Source organism: Fistularia commersonii, chromosome 13 (genome assembly GCF_037954325.1).
Source record: "Fistularia commersonii isolate RoL2024-O1a breed Wild chromosome 13, RoL_Fcom_v1.0, whole genome shotgun sequence".
NCBI classification, from domain to species: Eukaryota; Metazoa; Chordata; class Actinopteri; order Syngnathiformes; family Fistulariidae; genus Fistularia; species Fistularia commersonii.
The window spans coordinates 11258593-11275623 of NC_141296.1; the positions used below are offsets into that span (position 1 = coordinate 11258593).

The window sequence follows — 17031 nt, forward strand, 5'->3', positions numbered from 1 at the left end:
TTTCGCTTCACGGTGAAGCTCTGCGTGTCGACGCGTCTAAGAAAATATTGTGGTATCGGAGTCAGCGTTTCTAGACTTTTTTTTCTTTATTTCTATGTGATATGATCATGCACATACATGTTCTTATAATTACGATAACAGTATAGTTATTGTTTTACACAAATTAAATGAAGTTGTGTAAATTGAGGAAACTGAATAATGTCAACAACTTGTCAGGTGAGCAAAATTCATCAATCTACTTCTCAGTTTTTTGACAACTATTTGATTATCAGTTCCTGGTTTGGTCCTAGTATGTACACCAGAGAGCAAATCTTGCATTGTCTTTTCTTTTAATTTTCTTTTTATCAGGTCATTAAATGCAAAGCGGCAGTCGCCTGGGAGCCAGGGAAGCCTCTCTCTATTGAAGATGTGGAGGTGGCCCCTCCTAGGGCCCATGAAGTTAGGATCAAGGTCTGCTGTTGAAGAAATTATGCAAAACAAACCTAACATTACCTAATTGGATCCATGAATTATCCAGAAATCAACAGTGAATTAACTAGACATTTTCTAAATACTTGTGAAAATGTTTCAGAAATGACTTTAACGAACAATCATACCACTTGCCATTATTATAGAAGTATACCCAGAGAAGACACTTTTCTATACTTCTGTATATTGTGAGTTTTTGTTTGTTTGTTTGTTTGTTTGTTTGTTTACCTTCTTCTAGCTGTTACCAGTCAAAGGCTAACATGCTGTATCTTGATTTGACTACTGTAAATGTGACTATCCCTCATTAAGCTTGCCTGTTGATTCTGTACCATGTTTATATCATAGATAAGTGCCACAAGTATTTGCCACACTGACTGGGAATGCCTGTATCGGACAGGCAAAGGGATGAACTTCAGACCATTCCCATTAATCCTGGGGCACGAAGCAGCAGGAGAAGTGGAGAGTGTTGGTCCTGAAGTCAAAAAATTTAAACCAGGTAAATGAAACAATTTAAGTTTGGATTCTTTGAAATTTATAGTAGATTGAAAATTAAAGTACTGCAAGAAGATTTCAAATTTATCTTTTAGTTTGTTTTCGCTTGTGTTCACAGGTGATAAAGTCATACCTTTGTTTCTGCCACAGTGTGGAGAATGTGCCCAATGTCTCAGTCCAAAAACAAATCTCTGCAGGAAGAACTGGTGACTTCTTCACGATGCATTTAGATACACACTGACTTGATCTCACTCACTGTTTAAATTGTGATGGCATGTTGCTTGTGGATTTTAGGACAAATACACAGGCAGGTGTCTTGGCTGATGGAACCAGCAGAATATCTTGTAAGGGCAAGCAAGTGTACCAGTTCCTGGGTGTCAGTTCCTTTTCACAGTATACCGTGGTTCCAGACACCTCCCTTGCAAAGATAAGAAGTGATGCACCGCTGGACAGAGTATGTCTGCTAGGTTGTGGTGTCGCAACTGGTTATGGAGCTGCTGTGAAAACGGGAAAGGTAGGAGATCAGAGAACTGATTGTGAATGTTGATGGTTGAGTTGCTGCAGGGATATAGCGGGCTTCAGTTTATAAGGATTTATGCATAACATTGTTGAATACGTTCAGTCAGTTTGCGAAATGTTTTATTACAGAAAAAAACTATTTTTAATACAAAGATACAATACAGTAACAGTAATAATGTTATATGGGTGTTTTTAGGTTAAGATAAAAGTTTTGTCAACATATTGATTGATACAGCAAAAGAAAGGCCTTTAACAGGACTCTTATATTAATTGCAGTGCATTATTCAAATACAGAAATGCTAATAAAAGTACATTTCTAGCATTTGTGCATCCACGTATGCTTTCACACACACACACACACAGTTCAGTTCTGAGAGGCTCATTTTTTAAGTTGCGATGGGCAACCAGTGATCCTGCGGAATTTGACAAAAGATGAACCTTCTGCAGCACTTCCTGGGACAGGATTGATTCCAAGAGCCTTCAAATCCATTTGAAGTGCATTTTGATATAACTTTTTTGATAAAAGTCTTTTTTTTTTTTTATTGTGGATTTTTCATGGAAAATGTCAAAACTGGTGGACAGATTGTGACTGTAAAAAATCCAAGATTGATGCAAAGATTGTATTATTTGCAGCCCTATCACAGCTGGATTTTTTCCTTACTTGATAATGATACAAGTGCATCACAGGTATAACTTTAAAAAAGATCTGAGTCCATAACATGTAATGTCAGCAAGTATTGAATACTGAACAAATACAATTCTTAGACTGCTTAAAATAATATACTGTACATGAGAAGCTGAAAATTAGAGTAGAGGTATGTTAGAGCTGTGCAGGGCATGAAGGTAAGCTGCAGCAAGACAGAATATACATTATGTGTGTGAATGAAGGTAACCAAGTAGAATAGTGAGGTCAGAAATAGTACCTATAAACAAGGTTAAGGATTAAAAGTACCTTGGAGCAACAGCCCAGTGCAACGGAGATTGTGGAAAAGAAGTGAAGAAACATGCAAGCAGGTTGGAATGAGAGAAAGAGTGTCAGGGGTAATGTATGATAAAAGTATCTACTAGAATGAAAGGAAAGGTATACAAGACGGTGATGAGACCACCAGTGTTGAATGGTTTGGAGATAGTGTTATTGAAGAAAGAACTGGAGGCAGAGCTGGAGGTAGCAGAAATGAAGATGTTGAGGTTCTCTTTTGGAGTGAGGAGGATTGATAGGATCAGGAATTAGTTCATTGGTGGGTCAGTGCATGTTAACTGTTTTACAGATAAAGTAAAAGAGGCCAGAAGACTGGGTAATGAATATATTGATAGAAGGATGCTGAGGCTGGAACTGCCAGGCAAGAGGCCTTGAGGAAGACCAAAGAGAAGATTTATGGGTCCAGTGACAGAGGATATGAAGTTACTTGGTGTGAGAGAAGAAGATAGAGATAGATGATTTGCTGTGGCAACCCTTGAAGGGAACAGACAAAAGAAAAAGAAGTTAGCAGTAAATGTTTTGGAAAATTCTTTACAGATTCTTCATTCATTGAAATGCAGTAATAGGCCAACTATTCAGGTTTATGTAAGAAATATATTGTCCCTCTCTAAAGTAAATAGGCTTCCAAAGGGAAAAATCGCATGCATGAAAAAAAAAAGTTCTTTAGAAGTTGTCCGATTCATAAACATTTCCTAAAGCCTTTCAATTGACTCGTTAAAAACTTGGGTTCTCCAGGTTGAAAAAGGTTCCCTGTGTGCCGTGTTTGGACTCGGAGCTGTCGGACTGGCCGCAATCATGGGATGCCAACTTGCTGGGGCAGAAAGGATTATCGCGATTGACATCAATCCAGAAAAGTTCGAGAAAGCCAAACTGTTCGGAGCCACTGACTGTGTCAACCCCACCGAGTTCAGCAAGGACATCCAAGAGGTTCTGGTGGAGATGACAGATGGAGGGGTGGACTATGCTCTGGAGTGTGTGGGTAGTCCAGTTGTCATGGTGTGTATCTCGATTATGTCGAGGCCAAAATTACATTCTGTATAACAAGTATTTGACAAAATTTCAGCCATGCATGCACAATAGGAACCAAGTTGTTCATGCAGTTTTTCTTTCAAAGAAATTTGGCACCACAACAGTCTTTCAACTTTCCATTGTTTTTTCACATTATATTGTGTGACTGTCTTTTTTTAAACATTTTCATTAGATCTGAATCCCTTCACAAGTTAAATAGGTATTTGACGCTTTGTGTCACCCCAGACTGCTGCACTAGAGTCAACAGCAGATGCCTGGGGCGTCTGTGTGATCGCTGGTTGGACAGAGACCGAGGCAATGAAGGTTAAGGTTCACAAGATCCTGATGGGACGCACCTTGATGGGGACATATTTTGGAGGTGATTTTGTAACTTCGTCATCATACGGTCCAAACTTCTCTGTTCACTCATTCATCATCTCCCGCTTACCCATCTTAGGATTGTGAGGAATGCTGGAGCCTATCCTAGCTGTCATTTGGCGAGAGGCAGGGTACACCCTGGACCAGTTGCCAGGGCCATAATAGGGCAATTTTTCCGATTTTTCTGCATGTTTTTGGACCGTGGAAGGAAACCAAGGAACCCAGAGTTAACTCATACAGGCACAGGAGAATGAACTAGGGTCCCTCGTGCCGTGAGGCAGAACCGCAAACCACTGCACCCCTGTGGTGCCCTCCCCCATTCATATATATGTAATATTTCTAAGAAGGAGCACACATGTGAAGACTTAACTGTTGTACTCAGACTTATAAGACTGAAGTCACATATCTGAAAAAAAAGTCATACATTTTTTTAAAACAATTGACTTTTCATTCACAAAGTCAAGCAATTATATCTCCCAATTTCATCTCTTAGCATGAATTTGAAATGATCAAGCATACTTGTCAGGTAAAATTCGCAATATTTAAAAGACTTTACAGTACAAAAAGCCCTGTATGACTGATATGAGTAAATGATTGTCCTATGACTCTACTTTGACTCATTTTACAATCTCTATTAACAGTAAGCAGCAGACTACTACAAGGTTTACTGTACAAACAGCCACTTTATTTTGGGGGGTTTCAAGTTCAGAAATCGTCCACTTATTGCTAAAACATACTAGCTTTATTCAGTTATTATAGTGTCCATTCAAGGAATTTATCAAAACAGTAGATCCCAATGACAGTAAACCTAGCTTACTAAAAAAATAAAATGAGGTCACCAGGATGGACAAATGATAAATTGTTGAATACACACTAAATATGAAAGATATATTTGTGGATTCCAGGTCTTATTTAGAGCATTGGGCATGGCCAGTGCGCAAAGTAGGAAACATCTTAGACCACCCCTCTGACTAAGAGGGGATCTGGGACCACTGTTTTCTTAGAAGCAATCTATGATGGTACTGGCAAGTGACCTTCTAAGACCACCAGAGGCCCATTTGCCATCATAAGAGAATCTCAACAAATATTATTTGTCATTTGCTTCACATTTTTGTAAGGTAAGAGCCTCAGTTTAATATCTTTCTCAAGGGTGGAAGAGTGTTCAGGATATTCCAAAACTCGTGGATGACTACATGCAGAAGAAGCTGAAGCTGGATGAGTTTATCACACACAAACTCCAGTTGGATCAAATTAATCTGGCTTTTGACCTATTGAGATCTGGTAAAAGGTGAGACTCCTGATTTACATGTAACAGATTGTGTGTTATATGTATATACTTTTTTTTTCATACATTTTTTTTTCCTCTGTAGCCTTGCATTGGGATTGCTGCCATTCTGGGAATTAACATCTGTCGACAATCACATGTCGACTAAACAAATCTCATTTGGCCTTAAAAGAAAATAGAGGGCATTATTTGTTGAGGAATTATGGCTGTTATCATATAATTACAACCGTATCAATATCCCAAATATTTGTATCAGAATTATTTTTTTATATGGATATGTTGTAAAAATAATTTGACTTTTTGCTTCTTTTTTTTCTAGTATCCGCACTGTCATTCATCTGTGCTGAGATGAGATATTGTGACCCAAGGAAGCTTTGTTCGTCAATGCTTGAGGCTCTTGTCGACAATTAATCAGAGTTCCTGCATGTTATGGAAAATCTGTCTGCCAAATTTCAAAGTTAAAGGAAATAAATATGTAAACAAAAACATTAAGTTCCTGGAAATCTTATGTTGTTTTTACAAAAAAAGTTTTTCCTTTTTCCCACATGAGCTCTTAAAACAGATGTCCTTTAAAAGCAGATTATAGCATAGATCATATTAATACTATTGTGCTAGGTACTATTACTTCCATTTATTGGTTTATATCATCAACTCTCCACAGGATTTGAATTATTTATCATCATCAAATTACTAGATTAATGGGTCTGCAACTACTAATTATGACAGAAGCTGATCACAGCAAAAACGCTGGAGACTGACCTCAGCACACAAACAGGCCAACGAGATTGGATGCATTTCATGTCGGCTATTATTATAAATTTAGCCACTAGATGGCAGGATTGTGCCGTGTAAAAGAAGACCAAAGCTTAAAATAAAACCATCTAACTTCATAAAGACGTTGCTTGTCTATGTGCACGTCACTCCCCATTTGATTTTAAATTAAATAGTAATGGTATTTTTGTCTCTTTTGTTTACCTCATGTTTGCCCAGAAGAGAAACACCACAGAATGTTGGGTAAAGTGAAGCAAAATGTGAATCATTGATACAAGTCCAGCAACATCAAGATAAATTCTCCCTACATCTGTCACTTTTGGCACCTGTTGTGGTACAGTGATTCGGGACTTGATATTAATGGGAAGCCAGAGTTGGATTTAAATACCCTCGTATAAAGGATGAAATAAAAGACACTTGGGACCAGGAACATGGAGACGCTATCAGCTTCATGTGGTCAGAAATGGATGGCTGAGAATCTTCACAGACCTCATGCTATCGGGCTTGTATATTTTTTTTATATTTAACAGTAAGTCCAAAAATATATGTGCACTGTCAACAGAAGACAAAAGGTTGAGTAATGCCTCTCAGTATAGAACTAAAATGGCAGAAATTGTTTTTCTTTCTTTCGATAATATCACTTTGATAAATCAGATTAATAGGTTTGGCAGTTTTCTCCGCTTTTCCTTCTTTATTTAGATATAAATAATTGCTCTTGTGCCGATGCCTGTGTACCATCAATCAGACATGCAGCTTCGATTCCCCTTTTGACTCCCAGGGAATGTCAAAATGTTTTTTTTGAGAAATAGAAAGCAGAACACAACTGTAGAGAGAGTTAACACGACTACATCAGAAGAAGGAAGACAGGTTTTGACAGGTGGTCCTGCAACTGTGCACCCTCATCTATAAATATTAGACATGCTCTGATTTTTAAGACTTGGGAACATGTTAAGTCTGCCTTCTTGATGGGAAAATTATCCAAAATGATCACCTCAAGTCTCCTACCTTTTTTCTCCCTGCATTTGAACTCCACAACCTCTGGAATTGTCACATCATTGTGTAACTGATACAAGGAGGACATTCCTTCTGAATTACACTCAAAGTATCTGACACAAATTCGAGCCAAGTCCTTCATTCATCTGAGAGACAGTTGGAGAAGAAAGTTGGAGAAGAAAGTTTGGTGTGTAGTGTTCCTAGTTATGAGAACAACACCACGTGTGTGTGTGTGTGTGTGTGCATGTGTGCGTGTGTGTATATATACATATATATATATATATATATATATGTGTGTGTGTGTGGGAGTGTTTGAGTGGGTGTATTACATTAGCACAAACACACACACACACACACACACACACACACACACAGACACCACATGTTGTGATCACTTTAATGAGACAAGATAATTGGCAAACAGCAGAAATTCCAGACGAAGTAAATGCTTCTGCACAAATAAAGGCATGTTTGTTAAAACTAAATAAATGAAAAATCAAGAAGTGCTGCCTTGTCTTTCACACTATTTAGATTGGAATCAAGAGATAACCCCTTACTGATGAAGCTATATTCCTGTGTGACAGACAGATGATGCTACAAGGATTATGAATAGAATATTAAAGAGAGGCATCGGTGAAATTAATGATATGGGCGCGCCAATAACTAAAAATGAAAGTACACAAAGTACATTGATATAATATCAATAATATATTCCTGACTGGGGTGACACGGTGGCGCAGTTGTTAGCGTTTCGTCACAGCACGAAGGACCCTGGTTCAGTTCCAACAAGGTGACCTTTCTGTGTGGAGTTTAAATGTTCTCCCCGTGTCTGTCTGGATTTCCTTCGGATTCTCCGGTTTCCTCCCACAATCGAAAAACAAGCAGCAGGTGAATTTGAAAAAAATGAGAAAATAGCCCCGAGTGAGTGAGTGAATGGTTGTCTGTCTGCATATTGACTGGCAACCAGTCCAGGGTGTCTCTCACCCGATGACAGCTGGGATAGGCTCTAGCATCCCCTGCGACCCTGTGTGCAGGGTAAGCGGCACATGATGGATGGATATTCTTGACTGCCATTGAAACAGTGTAAAAAAATATCTCTACACAATGTCACTTTTTTTCTCATTTAGTCATGCAACTTTTTTTGTATACATGTTGTAACAATAGTTATATTTTTGAAAAATCTTTTTTAACATTACACATTGTTACATGACAAATAGTACAAACAATGACTGTGTGGATTAACTTTAAATATTTTATATATGTTAACAGCCTGTAAAATGTACTAAAAAACAACAAAAAAACAAGAAAGAATGTTTCGAGTTAAACAGTTTCAGTGTAAAACGCAGAACCTACTCAAGCCTTCATATGAAATATTGTTTTAAATTTCCATCATCTGAGATGATGATCATCATCCATCAAAGTAATCTTCATCATTAGGAATTAACGCAATGTATTTTATTGAGAGCATCACCTAAACAGTGCATCTGGTATGTCCAATGTAATTATGGTGTCCATGTTACGTAAACATAATTCATGGAAATCAACTTTCGAAGCACAGCAGCCTTTTTATTTACCAGACATGGAGTGGGTCCAATTTAAACAATCATGACAAATTTTGTTCTTTTTTTGTGGTACCTTACCTAAGCCTTTATGCAAAATGACATTGATTTGATCAATATGTTGGATGTAATTTGGGCCTGTAAGAAATTTGTACTTGCCAACTAATGTGTGCATTATTTAGTGTCATAGCATTATTTTGCAGTGTTATGTCCCCGGTGTTATTTTGATTAGCATATGCCCTTTACGAATTATCACCATAAAATCCGAACCATCCTCACTTATTTCTGTATTTATTGGAAGCTTATTGGGGATATTTTAAACAAATTAGTCCCTGTAACACCAAAATTTAACGGTCAAAAATAGAAAACCATCACAGTCTCAGGACTACTGTAAGCGAATGGGAAAGCACATCTGAAATGCACTCACAGTCAGTTAAGACAGAAAGATAGAGGGATGGATATACTGTATAGCCCCAACAGCTACGGAAGAACGAGCCACTTAAGTCGCTAAAGACTGCCAATGTGAGGCCCCTGTTTTATCAGCAAATCCTGGCCATTATATGGCTAATGCCAGGCATTGCCTGTGACATCCCGAGTTGTTCTCTGACACGGTTAGCTTTAGCTTCTGTGTCAGAGGTATATACTCAACTTCACTGGAGGCCTGCATAATGCACTACTTAGCTTCTTGGAGGAACACTCAGCATTGAATAAAAGCCACTTTTATCCTTACAATCGCTATAATTCTGAAATTAGGAAAAACTGCCATATTCTAGGCTTGACACAAGTGCTTTTTTAAAAATTTTAAATGACACATAATGGGCTCCGACCTAGGCGGTAGATCGTAACCTTGAGATTTCAAGTGGATAAAGCTGTTTTTTTTCCTTACTGGTAACATATTCTTACCATACTGTATGGATATTATGTTACAAGTAGAGTGTCATTACAGTTCTTGTTAAAACACAAAGTTTGCCCACACAGGTCCATTATACATGGAAAAACGGCGCGTTGTCCTTAAAAGCTATATCATAAGATATTTTTTTTGGAACTCTCCCAATACATACAATATGAAAGTCACTGAATCGAAAATCTTATTTTGATGCTGTGCCCCAGTCATCATAATGACCGCATCATGCTTGTTTCATGGAGTGATGCAAAACCATATGTTGTGAATTCTGGAACCTGCCAATCATATTGTCAGTGTTTTATAGTTGAGGTACAATCGAAATACAACAGAGAATAGGATTAGATGGACCACACATTGCTATTACCAAAGAGACACATAAACATAAACACATAGGGAGCTGCATGCGTGACAGTCCTTAAGCCTCTGTTGTGTTTTGTCTGACTGTAGCAGTAAAGTAGTAATTGAGAGATTAGCTCTAAGGTGCTATCATGACACTCCTTTGTTTGGTCTCTCCCTCACTGGTTACACTTTACATTGCGATATTTGTGGGAACGAGTCATGCTCTAAGGCACTTGGTAAAGTTAAACTTTTTTTGTTACATTTAATTATTTCACAAGGGATGGTGGTGAACAAAGAACCTTCAGTGAATTACTCAATTAAAAATTAAATTCCTGAATTGAAAATGTTATTTGAGTAAAAGTAGGTAATTTGGATAACCAAAAGTTACATTTTCGATTAGACTATCTTTTATGCAGTACAATTTTTGTCCATGAAAGGATCCTCATTCTATATACAGTTATCCTTGTAAAGGTATCATATGCTAATAGATTTTACGGAGGCCTTTTAACAATAGGTGAGGAGAATTCAATAAAGGTTAAAAGTACCCTGCAGTATTAAACAATAGCTAAAAACTGTTTCTATATGTATATTTATATATAAAATTAAAATGTTTACATATATTTTTTTCAAGGATACATTATTTTCCTGATTTCTAGGCAAAGCAAAAGAGCACAAAACCACCAACCAACACAGATAATAGCTGTCCCATTGTTTTTTTTCTCTTTTTTTTTCCCATCAAGTGTCATCGTTGAGTCACAAAAGTCATTTCATGTGATAAATGGGTGGAAGCAGACTCTCAGACCTCTTGGTGTTTACCACTAATACCTGAGAAGAAGTTCAAAAGAAAAGTACAGAGGGATACCCCTCCCTCCCAACCTCCCACATACACACACACCAAAAAAAAACCTTGGGGTCTTTTTTTTGTTATATGAAGAATTTTTGCCTGGATTTCGGATGTCACTGTATTGTGTTAGAATGAAGTTTCATCTTGCTAGTTATGAAGTGTCTTACTGTTCTGTTAAAATAACAGATTTTCTTAGAAAATGTCTAAACATAGATTAAAACTCTAGTAACACATCTGTCCCCTGTTATTTAAAGTTGCTTTTGATGAAACTGTTAAATTACATCTCAAAAGGTTAAATGATGGACAATTTTCCTTGGTGCGTTTAGCCTTTAAAAAGATCTACATTTGGTTATACTTGACATATCTTCTAGCATTACTTCATAAGCATCTCAAGGTTGTGGTAGAGAAAGAAAAATCTAAATGAGTGTGTGGTGAGTCACACTTACCATGTTATATAGCCACAGTAAAGAGCATCATTCTGTTTTTGTCCTCTTTCTCCAGATAACTCGTTGTCCAACCATGAGGCTTCCAAATCACTGTTCACTGGCCAACTGCCAGGCCACAGATGGATTTGGCCAATCCAACCAAAAAGCATATACTGCACACAGTTCAGACACTTTTCTTTGGCTGGTAATTGTGGTGCAAGCAAAGAAACCCGAGATGATCCATTATAGGTGCCTGGTCCCATAACCATCCTGCAGTTTCACTGATACACTTGGAGGCAGGGAAAACAATATACCCCCCCCACCCACACACATGCACACACACACACACACACACACATATATATATATATATATATATATACGTATATATATACACACACACACACACACACACACATACATACATATGTACAAATATATGTAAATATACATATATATTTACTCACACACACACACACACACACACACACACACACACACACATATATATATGCACAGTATATGTGTGAAAGCTAGACTGTGGTAAATGTTTCCAGTAACTAAATAGCCACCATCCCTTGGATGAAGGTAGGTAACATACCTTTCAGTGTGGCTCTCTTGTTGTTGTTTGTTTGTTTTGATTGTGAGACAAATTCTTTGCGTCGTTATAATTTTCAGTTAGGTCACTATAGTTATTTCCTTATTTCCACAGTTTCTTGCGTACTGATCGATATCACAAACATTTGACCCTGTTTTAACTAACTGAATAACATGAGCAGACAATCCAAAATTCGTAAAGGAAGTTATTTCTGACACAGGTTCACAGTACAAGGTCAACTTTGCGGACAGTGAAAGCACACATATTTAAACTGGAGTAACACACTTATATGTAAGCCTACTATGTAAACCTAACTTTGGAGGTTTAGAAATGAACCATGTTCGCACTGCCTCACACTGAGAGAGCTAACAGTTTACCATCGCTGTCTCAGCTCCCTCACTTTACAAGAAGTCTCTCTGTTGCCCTGCTTCTTAGCGGGTCTTGGTGTGCTACGTGTTTGCCTATACTTCCCAAATCCCTAAGAGCAAACAGGAGCGTGGACAGATTAGTTTAATATCGTCACTGGCACTGAACACACAGAATGAAATGTCATCCAAGTCCCAAAATAAAAAACCATGAGCTATCCTGCTGGACATAGTGCCACATATCAGTCTACTGATAGCGCCTATCTATTTATCTACTTTTATGTGAAATTTAAGGCAGTGCAGGGGTCTTGAAGACTAAGCAAATGACTAGGAATGAGTGCTAATGCTAATAAGCACGCCATTGCTAATCTTTTAAACAAACCTCCTCTCTCCCTCTGTGGCCTTCTTTGCATCATAAATTATGTATATTATACTCGCAATGAACAGCTCCAACACACACACACAAAGTGCGCACAATAACCCCCCCTCAGTGTCTCTTTGACTTTTGTGTTGTGTTAGAGTTCAATCACAAACAGATCCTATTTTCAGGCCTCCCCCTACCCTTATTGGTTTACTTTAATTAGTGAAATTGAAGACAAGGGCAAATGAGGATGGGCGGTAGTAGCAGGGGTGATGGGGGAGTGAGAGTGGGGATGACTCAAATACTGAAAACAAACAAGAGAGCTGAATGTGGGGATGGCGGCGGGTTGCAGTCCCGATGCCACTGCGCTGATGGAAGGGGCCACATGGTGTAAGCAAACACTTATAATTGCATTAGATTCCCCCGGCACATGGGTAATCTAGCTCACCCTGTCCCAGAGCACAACGGGACATGTCTCCTGCTTGTCCTACTCTCTCTTCTACACAAATGATTAATTTTGCACCTTAAGATGTCCCATTGATCAATCATCAAGTCTGATATTATTATCATTTAGGAGACTGAGGTGTCTATGAGTACACGTGTGTTTGTGTGTGCATTCTAATGCTGAAACAAAGTGTAGAGTAGATGTTGGTACATGTGTTTGTGTTGTGAATATTATGAATGTTCGCACATCCCATATAACATTTGTTGTGTTTGATATTCTGTTTATCAGTCAACATGTCTTTAGAGTTTGAGTCAACAAACTTGTCTAAATGGGATGTTCCTTCAGCAAACTGGGGACATCTGGCCCAGGTATGAACATCAGCAAAATTCAGTGATGATTCAAATTGGATGTTTTTTTTTTCCCTCATTGGGATGCCTGGAGTGCAAAGACCTGCTAAAGTGACATTCATGGACTAAAATTGATTTTGACAAGATTTTGATTAATTTCAGCCACACTGCTCACTCTTATTTATTTTGTTTTGAATGACACCTGTGGTGGCCACAATACCATCAGAGCTCACAAGGTGGTAATGTGTTATACACAATATTGATAAAGCCAATCATTTCTACAAAATATAAATGCTGCAACCAAGTGTTTGCAAATCTTTTTCTAAGATATTTGCCTCGAACTTCAAATGCACGTGTATTTCAAATTGTTTATAGAACAAAAAACAATAGATTGTCATGTTTGCTTAAATTTGGGTTGTGGAAACTGAACATTTGTATGTTATTGTCGCTAGTTTGACAGAACTTACTACCTCATACGGTCAAAAGCAATGATTAGTTTTGAATCTTAAATCATGCAAATTAAAAATAAAGAGGTGTGTTTCTGTGATTTTAGTTACCTGGTTCTTTCATATGGCAGAGGGGGCAAAGCCAATCCACCATTACTTCATTATGGGAAGCCAAAACACCAAGAGGTTTGAATTTGTGTGGTCCAGTGTCACAGAAAATAAACAATGGATCAGAGTAATCAGGACTTTATAGTTATTTATCCTTTATTAATCCCTTGTGGGGAAATTCATTAACCCATCATGGATGATCCATGAGCAGTAGGCTGCCATCCACCAGCAGAGCAGTTAGGGGTTCACCGTCTTGCTCAACAACACTTCGACACACTAGAAGCCAAACAAGAAACGCTTCCGAAGACAATTGCTCTACCCCCCGCGCCACGCGGCCTTCATCAAGACTGACAAAGCCCATAGGACATGTAGATTTTATGTTTGAGGAGTGGGATCAGGGCAAACACCAGTTATATTTCCACTTGTGCACACATAAGTACTGTGACTAAGACATTATTCTATTTGGGTGTCATTTCAGTGATTCTACATATTTATTTTTCTATGGAACGAAAAGAAGGAAGGGCTGTTGTGAAATCTAAAATGACTAAGATAAAACAGGGGCGATTCTAAAATTCATGTAAAGTCTGTTCACACAATTAGCTTTGATTGAACATACTACAATCATCACCAATAGGATTAAGAAGACCAACCCACTCTAAATGCTTAATGTCTAATGACTCACAAACAAACAAAAAAAAGGAATAAGAGAAGAGCGGCCTGAGAACACCCACCAAGTTGCTTTTAACGTGAGATCCCCTAAGCCCTGGACACCCCAACAAAGTTTGTCATGTCTAACTTGGTTCCTCACCTGTTTGGAAGCAACCAAATATCCCAGGGTAATCCTCATCCCTGGGGCACTGGAGGCAGATTTACCCACCTCATAGATTTGTCCTGCCTTGACAAGTTGGTTTACCACTGGGGCCTTTGGAACACCCACAGCCACCACTTCATATTTGTTTTAGGGCGTTTAGTGACTTTTAAATTTTCCAAAAGGCAAATCTGTGTAAATATTAGCTCTGTAATGTTGAAAAGCACAGAAACCTAATAACACTGATGTGCTCTATGATTGTGGCTTGGCAAATTGTGCTATGGAGAACCCCTCCTCCCCCGGAACAAACCAAAACAAAAAATGATCTACACTCAGTAAGGTGACCAACACTAACATCTTTCAGACATATTGTAAAATTGACACAGGCGTAGATGTGCCTGATTTAGAATACATAACAATTAAAAAACAATCTTAATCTGAAACTACAGAATCAGATGAAGGTATAGCATTCGACCAACCAGAGGAATCTCAAGATACACAGTTTTTGCTACATGTGATGGGCAATTAATAGTATTTAGCATGCATTTTCCATGACATGCAGTGCTGGAGTAGCCCACTAGAGAGTGTAGTGCTGCACTAAATCAAGTGACACCGGATTAAACCCACACGCATGCAGCAATGCATGCACGCATGTATTCATTTTTGAAAGATATATGTACACGTTATGCAGAAATGGTGCTCAAGAACCAATACAACCAATGTTGCTATAATTTTCTGCACCTTTTTTTTTGTTAAATGCTGGATTTCCTTTTTTTAATTTCAAACCTCATTTTGACCATTGGTTGGTTTTCAGTAATTTTGCAAGAATCCCTTAAAAGGACACTCTCTTTTTTTGTTTAATCTTAATGATAGATTTCAAAATAAAAACTTTGATGTTTCTAACCTTTTGACTCGTATACATTACATTAAAGTGCCCTGTTTTTTTAAACCAAAATGTTACTGTGCAAAATAAAAATTAAAAATTCCTCTTTGATGTTTTCTTTTTTCATTCTTACCAATTGAGTTATGTTTATGTTTTTGAATGATACGGGTCCATTGAGGTGTGGACGTTTCATGTGATAATGGTCTAAAGTAGGAAGCCCACCATCCATGAGGAATCATATTAATCATGAGGTTTACTTTAGATATTTTTTGAATGTCGATGTTCATGAAGTTAAAAGCACATTAAGACACAGCAAAAGAACAGCATTTAGGTTTGCATATTCAATTTGCTACAGTCCAAACCATTTATCTCTATCAGCTTGATGAGACTGTGATCTGTCTTGCTTTTTTTTACTCCCTCATATTTTATTTATTTTTTCATCTGAACTTTGTTTTGTTCTTACCATGTGTGAAATGGATTTCCTTTCAAGTATTCCTTCTTGCTCTTCAGTTCATATGGACATTTTGTTTGTTTTGATCACAATCCCTTAAATCCTCTTTCACTCTGCTGAGAGCAGAACAACGTATTAACTTAAAAAGAATAATTTCCCAAGAGCATCCCTCTCAAATACTTCCTGCCAAGACATTTTCTTGCATACACAATATTTGGGTCTTAATTAACAGAATGAGGAATTAGTGTCCACAACTGTTTTGAACTCTCAGCTATCAACATCCGTATGTAAAAAAAAAAAAAATTCAAACTGGGAACTGGTATAGATGACTAAAATAAAAATCCTCATCAATCTTGCCAAACTTTTAAAGTTCAAACACATCTTAAAACTAAACAATACAAGCATATATATTTTGAAAACAACACTGACTCCAAGCAGATCCATTGTGCTGTTAATTTTTCAATATAACCAATATAGCAAAATAGATAGATAAATAAATAGTCAGCCATGAGAAAAGACCTTTGTAATGACAACAGAATTTCAAATTAGACATAAGTGCACAAATATTGGTGGCATTTTATTTATTTATTTCATTCTTATTAATGTTTTTATTTTCATTCCTATAGACATTGTAATACAAACACGTTGACAAACACTTTGTCAAGGGGTTGTCTGTTGTCTACTCTCGGTAAGTGGGATGTGGTTTAGATATTTCTTTGGCTATCCTTTTGTTTTGTTTTTTTTTCCCAACAATTGAATTCCTTTAAATATGACTCAGAAACTGATGTTAGTATGGATATACAATATTAAACCATGACAAATAAACAAACAAGCAAGCAAGCAAGCAAAGAATCAATCAATCACCAGATAAATCACGTGGCTTTCTTGCCACTTTAAAAGAATGTGAAATTCAGAATGTTCTTTCTGTTTTTTTTATATTTTTTTGCTTAAAGATATTACAATAGAGAATAAATCATAAACAAGACTAGATAAACAAAAGTTTCCACTGTATGTTCATCCTTGCAAGGTTTTTTTTTTTTTGCTTTTAGTTTTTGCCATCCAAAAAAAAAAGCCTCTTTGAAGCCAAACAGACAAAACTAAGCAGTCTGACTGCGTGCATAGCAATAACTCCTAACAGGCTGGTATCTGCCTTTGAAAAGCTGTCTTGAATAAGTTATAACCTCTGTTGAATTATGTCTCAGCTGCTTGGTAAATGTGTGCTTAAAAAGTACTCCATGGAATACACTTCATAAAA

The 17031-nt window shown here is 37.4% G+C and overlaps 1 protein-coding gene across 2 annotated transcripts; it reads left to right on the forward strand.

The window, feature by feature from the left end:
* The first annotated feature begins 17 nt into the window (after window positions 1-17).
* LOC147227907 (alcohol dehydrogenase class-3-like) lies at window positions 18-5615 on the forward strand. 2 transcript variants are annotated; one of them, XM_086158583.1, is made up of 9 exons: window positions 18-216; window positions 349-450; window positions 814-964; window positions 1079-1166; window positions 1255-1474; window positions 3194-3454; window positions 3713-3845; window positions 4994-5132; window positions 5449-5615. In XM_086158583.1, the coding sequence occupies exons 1-9, from the start codon at window positions 199-201 to the stop codon at window positions 5474-5476; spliced, it is 1140 nt and encodes a 379-aa protein (XP_086014709.1). In that variant the 5' UTR covers window positions 18-198; the 3' UTR covers window positions 5477-5615. The 2 variants fall into 2 exon arrangements, with proteins under 2 accessions (XP_086014709.1, XP_086014710.1); XM_086158584.1 differs by having other exon boundaries at window positions 3194-3433.
* The last annotated feature ends 11416 nt before the right edge of the window (window positions 5616-17031 follow it).

What these genes read in the sequence shown, in the direction of transcription:
- LOC147227907 (XM_086158583.1), top strand. An exon ending in CTGCTGTGAAAACGGGAAAG is followed by an intron (nt 1,475 to 3,193) that starts GTAGGAGATCAG and finishes TGGGTTCTCCAG; the next exon opens with GTTGAAAAAGGTTCCCTGTG. An exon ending in GATGGGGACATATTTTGGAG is followed by an intron (nt 3,846 to 4,993) that starts GTGATTTTGTAA and finishes ATCTTTCTCAAG; the next exon opens with GGTGGAAGAGTGTTCAGGAT.